This window comes from Rhagoletis pomonella, unplaced genomic scaffold (genome assembly GCF_013731165.1).
Source record: "Rhagoletis pomonella isolate Grant_MI unplaced genomic scaffold, Rhpom_1.0 Rhpom_scaffold_06111, whole genome shotgun sequence".
NCBI lineage: Eukaryota > Metazoa > Arthropoda > Insecta > Diptera > Tephritidae > Rhagoletis > Rhagoletis pomonella.
Window position 1 is genome coordinate 1 of NW_023464647.1, and position 9,577 is coordinate 9,577.

The 9,577-nt window shown below is 41.6% G+C and overlaps 1 protein-coding gene across 1 annotated transcript; it reads right to left on the reverse strand.

Annotated features, from left to right (window-relative positions):
- Positions 1-5,837: 5,837 nt before the first annotated feature.
- Positions 5,838-9,301, reverse strand: LOC118755377. Its single transcript, XM_036490215.1, has 2 exons — positions 7,037-9,301; positions 5,838-5,951 (listed from the first exon to the last, which is right to left on the reverse strand). Exons 1-2 carry the CDS (start codon positions 9,299-9,301, stop codon positions 5,838-5,840), a joined length of 2,379 nt encoding a protein of 792 aa, XP_036346108.1.
- Between the last annotated feature and the right edge of the window lie 276 nt (positions 9,302-9,577).

Below are 9,577 nucleotides of genomic sequence, written 5' to 3' on the forward strand. Positions count from 1 at the left end.
TATTAGGGTGGCTCTTAAATGGCGTATTTAAGACGCTGGCCTAAACATGCCGGCCCCCTTGCGGCAAGCAATCTGGAAGTTTACGTATTTAGGCCACCAAGTTTCATCGTTTAGTAGATATGTCTTAAAACTAGAAGCGACGTATCCATTTGCGTTCCGCATTTGTCGAACCTAAATTCTAGAAAAAATGTAAAGGAAGAAAAAAGTCACAATAAAACGTGGTTTGAAATTCACAAGCACTTGTTTATTTTTATTTCAATTCATGTTATTAATCCAGATTTTCGAAAAAATAAAAAAGTGAATATAAAAAATTTATTGTAATTGTTGGGGGGGGAAAAATCATTCAGCAAGCACCGGAGAGCACCCACCCGAAGATTGTATTTTGTGCCAATAGTGGGCCCATGGCACCTGCGGGAAGAGCGCCCAGGAAAATCTTGGGGAAAACGTCGGCCCCAAGAACTACTCGGACTGGCGAAGAAATGTGGAACCGCGGGTCAGCCAGTCTTAAATTTGTATACGCTGCGCCAATCGAAGCGTCGATATTCGCGACCGGGGTTATCTTTTTGAAGTTTCTCACAATAATAGCGTGAGTGGTTACCGTCGCTGTTTGCCCGTATTTTCCACGCATTTTAATAAAGCACCCGCGTTGCTTATTGATGGACGTCACGTTCAAGCGTAGCTCTTGGGCAAGATCCTCGGCTAATATCGACGTGGCTGCGCATGGGTCTATGAGTGCCCGTATATGATGTAGTCGGCCTCCTGCCTCTATTTTCACGACGGCGGTGGGCGCTACTGGTGTCAGGCTTTGTAGCGAAATAACAGCTGATCGCCCCATAGTTACCATTCCGGATCGAAATCCGCTTTGAGCTTGGCGGTGGAATGCAGAAGATTCCACTCGCCCGCTTTTGATTTGTCGACGGCGAGGGCGGTAACGCTGCTGTCGGGATTTGCCTCTCTTGTTTTTTGAAGGCTGGAAAGCTCCGGTTTCCAGTCCCTCTTGATGGTCCCGCTCGTGCTCTGAGTCTGGGCGAAAACGCTGGAGTCCTAATCCCCTCGACCCATCTGGATGGAAAGCGTAGGTTTTCATTCCAGGGGGGTTTGCTGAGCGGAAAGCATCGGTTTCCGCTTCAGGTTCAGGGATTTCCCCCTCTTCCAGGCCTGGGCGGAAAGCTGAAGTTTCCGCTGCAGCCTCTGACGCCTCTAATGATATGGCGTCGCTATCGTCGTCTTCGGCAACCGTATTCCTTGGTGGTCGTCGGCTAAAACGCGGCTTGTCGGCACGTGATGAAATATGAAGCAACGTGTGATGTTGCTCCTGGCACTGCCGGCATCTGCCCTCGTTAGTGCAATGTGCTGCGCGGTGTGTTCCTGCTAAGCAATTGGAGCAGTAGCGGTGGATCAATACTTCACGCAGACGCTCTTCTGGCCCTTTAGCACGAAAAACAGGGCAGAGCCGGAGAGGATGCTTCGAGCCGCAAAGTCGACAAGTCAGGGGGTAGCCTCGGGTAGTTTCCGCTTGTTTTCGCATCAACGTGAAGCGGGTCATTTTCTGAAATAGCAGTTTCCCAATCTTAATTAGAACTTTACAAGGAAACGAGATTGACGGGTGGCGAGCCATAGCGAGGTACAAATTTACGCACTCCTTAATGATTGAACATTCTAACGTTTATACCTGGCTTTATATTGGGGTGGTGAGAGTCGGCAGGGTTCATGGGAACTTTGAGCTGCTTATCTGATAAATAGGTTGCACGGAAAGTGTGGCGGAAACAAATTAACATTTAATTGATGGGTCTATGCATTATAACTTGACGTAGTAATACTGCATTTTGAAATAGATAATAATAAATAATTATGTATTATTTATTATTACCCACCACATCTATATGGAAAAAAAAAATGCCTATAATTTCCATTACTGCAAGCACTAACTGCACACACACACTATTAAGCGGATCTGCACAAAATTTGCGCAGACCTGCTACAGAAAATGGCAAGTGCAATCTCAGTGTTATTATCGAAAGAACTCTCCATAGTATCGAATTGTTTAGTACATCGATATCGATAACACAACACTACTTCCGTCAATGGACGATTCCCCACCACGTTAAATATATTCGTCTTTACTAAAAGTGATGTTATGCGGTGCCGGTGAAATATTTCGAGTTAATTGAAAAAAAAAAACATAGCAAGCGGCGCGAGTGAAACAATAATTAACCCATCGATTTTGATAGCAGGTGCAGTGAAAGGGTGATTGTAAATAGTAAGTAGTAATATGTAAGTAGTGCGAATGTACACACAAACAAAAGAAATAAGTAAAACGGTGAATTTTAAGAAATAAGTGCGTAGAGTTCCTTTTAAATAAAAAAAATGCGTAAATTAAAGTTAATTTCTAACAAGAAAAAAACGTGCGTAATAAATATACATACGTTTTGCGAAACATATGTATGTGCAGAAGTACCGGTGGAGTGTTCAATTCATTATGTAAATGTGCCTTATGTAAAAGAATATGTACATACATATGTACCATGTGGTGCTAGTTGGTCGCGTTAAGAGCGTGTCCTTTTAAAGTTTTTACACACAAATTGAATATGCGTATTTATGTGTTGGGATAGGTTATGTGAAAAAGTGCAATGCTGAAGCTCGGAACACTTTGACGACTGCAACTTCACGACGTAACGACAGCGACATCATTTTGTCGACAAATGTCGCCTTGAAGCCAGCTTCTTAAACATTTTGAAGACCTCAGCGACATAGCAAATAGCTGATTTTAAAGTTTGACATTTTGGTATATTTATTTCACAAATTGTGTATTTTTATTTAAGTAAATAAGAAAAACATGAACAATCAAGAATATGTGATTAATTTTGCGACAATTTAATTTTGCAGCACTACATCTACTCATTGTCGCCGGCAAAATTAGAAATAGATTTAATTTGGCGACGTCGACAATTGCAGTCCTGCATCCAGGATGTCGTGCTGTCGTCAAAATAATTGTGTCCGTAAGAACGTGTGTATTTAAAATTTGAAAGATGCTGCTTGTCGCTTGCTGTCGTCAAAGTGTTCCGAGCTTAAAAGAAACACATGCATACCTACGTATGTACATAGTAGTGTGCCCAGATGACAACAAAGTATTGGCACCTATTTATGTGCATAGTAGTGTGCCCAGATGACGACAAAGTATTGGCACAAAGTGTTATAGTGAAAATGAAGTATTGGCAAAAGTGTGTTTTGGAGAACAAATGCCTTAAATTTGCATAATACCCATAAACCAAAAATACCAAATCACCTACTCAAAGAAGCCAGAAAAATATGTATCTGAGTGGTGTTACTTCTGTCACAGAATAAAAAAAAAATATATATATATATTATAATATAATAAGTTAAACTACGTGAAGATGAGCAAAAATTGTTCATAAAAATATGGTTTTGGGTACAGAAAGTGTTTTAGAATCGCCGAGCATCAACACAGCTCGTTTTTTTTTTTTAACGCCTATGTTCTTACCGCAAAGATGCACCCACTTTTCCCGGTAATTTAAGCCTCTTGGCAGGCCAAACAAACGCACGAACTTGTTCTAATCAAACAGCATCTTCATTTTAAATCAAGAAACTAAAATTTTAACAAACCAAGAGTTGAATTAAATCGCTACAGAAATGTATAAATTGAAAATTGAGGTAGAAAGCAATGTGAATAAAACGAGAAATCATATGAAAAAATGGCAAAAAAAAACATTAAGAAAATCGTTTTCGGAAATTCGCTACCAACTACAACGATGGATAAGTGTGGATCCGCAATTGAGGAGGTATACTTAAAATCGCTTAAGATAAATGAAGGTAACTATTTATAATTTAACCTAAGGGTCAGTTTCTTAGTGCACGTCTGCAGTTTCAAATCGGACTGACTGGCTTATACCCAGATTAGCCAAGCAAATGTCCGCCAGCTGTTCACTGCAGACGCACTTTATGTGATCTAAGTTTAAACTGGCACGAAGAAACTGGCCCTAAGAAGATACAAATATTTAAAGTCTATACAATGAAAATATAGTTGAAAATGTTGGTAGCGGTAGAGATTCTTCTCCTAGTCGTCCTCAGCGGTTGTCTCCGTGTGATAGGGTGGTAGTAATATCAGTTTGACAAGCGGTCTTGTCACAGTGCCCTTTTCGGTCAGGATGTCAACAACTCGGACTCTACTGTCCAAACCTGGGTGTAAATTGACCACCCTACCTAGTCTCCATTCGTTAGGAGGGAGATTATCTTCTTTTATGACCACCATATCTCCTACTTTCATGTTTGCCTTCGGATGTTTCCACTTTGTGCGTTTTTGTAGCTCGTTCAGGTATTCAGTCTTCCATCTCCTGCAGAAGTTTTGGTGTAGGGCCTTGAGCTTCTGCCAACGATTAACGATCGAGGCAGGATTTTCGTTGACGTCTAACTCTGGTGGAGCTAGCAGGTGTCCGCCGACTAAAAAGTGGCCTGGAGTTAGAGGCTCCACATCAGATGGCTCATTTGAGGCTGGGCTAAGTGGACGCGAGTTGAGACATGACTCAACTCTGCAAAGTAGTGTACTGAACTCCTCGAAAGTGTATTTCGAATTTGACGCTATCTTTTTAAAGTGGCTTTTGAAACTTTTCACACCTGCCTCCCATAAGCCCCCCATATGCGGAGCTGCGACAGGTATGAAATGCCAGGTTAGTGATTGGTGAACATATTTTGAGAGCGTCTGTGTCCGCGCGTCGGAAAGAAATGCCTTAAATTCTGCTTTTAACGCTCTTGAAGCTCCTACAAAGTTTGTCCCATTGTCTGAGTAGACATTTTTTGGGCACCCACGTCTGGAAACGAATCTTGAAAATGCCGCTAGAAAGGATTGGGTACTCAAATCACTTGTGGCCTCTAGATGGATGGCCTTCGTAGAAAAACAGACCATAAGACAGACGTAACCCTTTGAAATTCGGCACCCCCGCCCACGATAACTTTTTATTTCAAAGGGTCCAGCGAAATCCACACCTGTATTTGTAAATGCTCGCGAAAACGTAGTTCGCTCTTGTGGAAGGATTCCCATAAGTTGGCTTTGTGAGCGTTTTTTGTGAATAGTACATATTTTGCAATTATGGATGGTGGACCTTATTAGTGTTTTCACCTTTGGAATCCAGTATTGGGTTCGGATGAGACGCAACATGAGTTGGTTTTCACCATGGAGAGAGACTTCGTGTACAAATTGGACTATTAGGCGCGATAAACTGCAGCTGTATGGGAGTATGACTGGATGCCGTTCACTATATGCCAGATCAAGAGATGCACCAAGACGACCACCAGTTCTCAGCAAATCATCTTTATCAAGCAACGGATTTAGAGGAAGGATTTCACTTTTTGACTCAATGGATTCTCTAGCTTTAAGTTTAGCGATTTCTGCTCCGTAATGTTGCTTCTGAGCGAGTTTTATCAGACGTATAGTCGTTGTTTTAATTTCGTTTGACGAAATTAAAGAAGAGTTCGCCTGAAAAGAAGCTTTTGTCTTCGGACTGGTTCTTTGGAGGAATCTCAATACATACGAGAGCACCCTCAAAGCTTTCGGTAAACTTGAAAACCGCTCAAGAATGTCACTAAGTTCGTTTGACGTTATTGTTGAATGAACGTGCAACCGTTTTTCCTCAATATTAGTAGTGAAGTCTATCTCTTGTAATGGCCAATTTTCTCTATTTTCTTGCAGCCAAGAAGGTCCTTGCCACCACAACGAATTTTGTACCAATTCATGCGCCAATATGCCCCTGCTTGCTAAGTCTGCTGGATTTGTGGCAGAGTCGACGTGCAACCAGTTAGAATTCCCTACCTTGTCTATTATATTAGTAACTCGATGGGCAACGAATGTTGACCACGAACATGGGGGCTTGCGTATCCATGCCAAAACAATCGTCGAATCTGTCCAAAGATGTATGTTTAGTTGGCCTAATTCCAGGCTATTTGTAATAGATTCGACTATTTCGGCTAGTAATACCGCCCCGCAAAGTTCCAATCTAGGCAATGAAATTATTTTCACTGGGGCTACTCGAGTTTTCGCTAACAGGAGGTTGATAAGTATTTTCTCGTCTCTTTCGACACGTAGGTAGACTGCGGCCGCGTATGCCTTTTCGGAAGCATCGCAGAATCCGTGAATTTCGACTTTTTCCTTTGGTGAAAAAGATACCCACCGCGGTATCCTTATTTTGTCGATTTCTTTATAATTTTTTGTGAAATTGTGCCACCTATCTAAGGTTGGAACGGAGACCGTTTCGTCCCACTTTGTACCCTCCAACCATATATTCTGCATAAGTATTTTTGCAACTATTATTATTGGAGCTAGCCAACCCAACGGGTCGAATAGTTTGGCGATGGCTGACAATATCGCTCTTTTTGTTGGCGTGATGTTATCGTCTATGGTCTTGGTTATGAAATAAAATTGGTCGGAATGCGTATTCCACCTGATACCTAATGCTTTTACACTGCTAGTGTCCTCGAATTCTAAGAAATCTTCGCTTAAAAGATGTGGTTTTGGTATGCCCTGTAGTATTTTGTCACAATTCGAGGTCCATTTTCGCAAAGGGAATCCAGCTGATTTCAAAACTGTAGAAACCTCATCCCTAGCCTGTAACGTGGAGTCTATAGTATGTCCGCCCGCAAGAACATCATCGACATACATATTTTTCCGTAAAATATTCGAAGCTATCGGATGGGAATTTTCTGAATCATTAGCTAGCTGAAGTAATGTCCTTATCGCCAGATAAGGCGCACAGTTTATACCGAAAGTAACCGTTTTTAATTCATAAAGACCGATTGGTTCGTTTGGACCCGTACGGAAGACTAATCTCTGGTACTTCGTCTGGTTGGCATCCACGAGAATTTGCCTGTACATCTTCTCAATATCGCTATTGAAGACGTACCTAAAAAGTCTCCAGCGGAGAATCAAAATTGGTAAATCAGCTTGAAGAACTGGCCCTGGTAAAAGAACATCGTTCAAGCTGACCCCATTCGCTGAAGAAGACGAAGCATTAAAAACCACCCGAACCTTTGTTGATATACTTTCTTCTTTTATCACGGCATGATGAGGCAGATAGTAATTGTCGATTGCATCGGCCGACTGAAGTGCATTGATTTTCGACATATGCCCCATTGTCTCGTACTCTAGTATGACCCTGTTGTATTCCGCATGCAAATCTGGATTTTTCTTGAGGCGTGTCTCGTTTTTGTAGAATTGCGAGCACGCTATTCTCAGTGATGGCCCCAATTTGGTATCAGCCGGGAACTCCGCTTTGAATGGAAGCGAAACGATATACCTTCCGTCTGGGTTCCGTTTGGTTGTACGCTTGTAGAGCTCCTCACACTGTGTTTCTTCGGTTGTTGGTGCTCTGTTTCTCGGCAAATCCTCCAGTTCCCAGAATGAGCATAACTGTCTATCAAGGGCAACCTCATTGTAAAATGAAACTCGATTATTGCTGGTTGGGCTGGCTGCATCAGCACGACCAGTCAGTATCCAACCGAATACTGTTTCTTGCGCTAAGAGAGTACTGAGAACGTTCTTCTTAATTCCACCTAATATTATTTGAGGATATATGTCTCCTCCAAGAACCAGATCGACTTGTTCATTCACAAAAAACCTTTTATCTGCCAAAACCAGATCAGGAAAAACTTGTTGTGTGAGTAGGCAAGTAGGCAAATTCCCTGTCAGATTTGGTAGAACTAACACAAGGGCATCAATAGAAATAAGTGGGTCAATTGGTGACCACAATTGAATCGAACACGCTTCTTTCACCTGCGCTGAAACAGAATTATTGATGCCCGAAACCTGTGCTAACATCTTCTTGGTCGGCAAGTTGATTCTGCGTCTGAGCCTCTCCGTGATGAAGGAACACTCAGAGCCAGAGTCAATTAACGCTCTTGCCGCAAAGTTAGTACCATTAAAATGAATATTTACTCGAGCTGTCCCAAGTAAAACGCCTTTGCTTGAATTCGCGTGATGTGTTTGCACATGTCTGACTGCTTTACCTTTTCCCTTTGAAGATTGGTTTCGTAATTGTGCCTGCCTGGATGTCGATGCACCATTGTTAACTGGATTGGCTGTATTCTCCTTTGTCGTTGTTTTACCTGGAGCCGCCTGTATATGAAGTAGGGTGTGGTGTCGAGAATGGCAATTGGCACAGTTGTAGGAACTTGTGCATTTCGACACCGCATGCCCAAAGGACAGGCAGTTAAACCAACTATTGTTGGTTTTAATAAAAGCGATCCTATCAGATGTCGACATATTTAAGAATTTTTGGCACATATGCAGTCTGCGATCATTGCTTTGACACATTTTGCAAGTAAATTTGCTTACACTAGTTTGAAAAGTGCCAAGTTTCTTTTGTGGCGGTTCAGAGGAATGCTTATGACTTAACCCTTTTGAAATTTTTGAAACCTTGATTCCTCTCAACCCCGAGACCGATTCCAAAGTTTGGAATCTGCTTGACAAGAATTGGTCCATGTCAGCCCACTTGGAAATATCTGTTTTATTTTGCACTGATTGCTCCCACAGCGAAAGAGTCTCTTCTGGTAATTTTGTGGAGCAAAGGTATGTAATTATTGGATCCCAGGTTGAAATGTCAATTTTATGACTCTCCAGGGAAGATATGCAATTGTTTATATCCCTTTGCAATCTTTTAATTGCACTCCCGCATTCAGTTTCCACCGCCTGTAGATTGAAGAGGATCTTCAACTGGGTGTTAACTAGGATCCTTTTATTCTCATACCTATCGCACAAATTCTTCCAGGCTATATTAAACCCATAATTTGTCAGGTCGCATTTCTTAACAATTTCTTTGGCTTCACCCTGCGTTTTCTGACTAAGATAGTAAAGCTTTTGAATGGGTGTCAGCCGCTTGTTCAATATATATATAGCCGTGAACATGTCACGAAATGTTGGCCATGACAAATAATCGCCCTTGAATGCGTCGATATCACAAGGCGGTAGGTGTAAATTATGCTGTGTGGCTGACATGTCCTCATCTTCCTTTTCGGTTTTTGAAAATTTTTCCGACAAATCGTTTATTTTGGACATACATCGCACAAAAGCTGCATAGCACGTTTTTCCTTTCTTACGTATCGAACTTAGATCTTTAGCACCAATTGATTCCGTAGCCAGCAAGTCATCAAAAAGTGCTTTGGCTTTCTCCCACATCACCTTTAGCTCCTCTTGCTGAATTTTCAGCGAATGCTTGGTGTGTTCACTTGTGGGTGTGCCAAGAAATTCGATATCGAATTCAATAACCGAGTCAGCTAAGCGAGTGTATGTTTCCATTTTTAAAGTTTTAACCACAACCTAATAAGATCTCTCAAGATTCATCCTCAGAATAAGCAACTCAAAGAAAACACCCACTATAGTGAATGACACAGTTGAAATTATTGCCCGAAAGCCACCCAATTTGTAAAAATCACAAAATTTGCCTCCTAAGCTCCACAACTTCGTAAATATCCCAAAATTTATGGTACTCAATATCGATGTATGTATGTACATATATGTATGCACAATCGTTTTATTTAATAATATATGTGCGTGTGTATGTACATATGTCTC

Coding starts and splice junctions, on each gene's coding strand:
- LOC118755377 (XM_036490215.1), bottom strand. CDS start 9,301: ATGGAAACATACACTCGCTTAGCTGACTCGGTTATTGAATTCGATATC. Junction 5,952..7,036: donor AAGAAAGTATATCAACAAAG/GTTCGGGTGGTT, acceptor TATTACAAATAG/CCTGGAATTAGGCCAACTAA.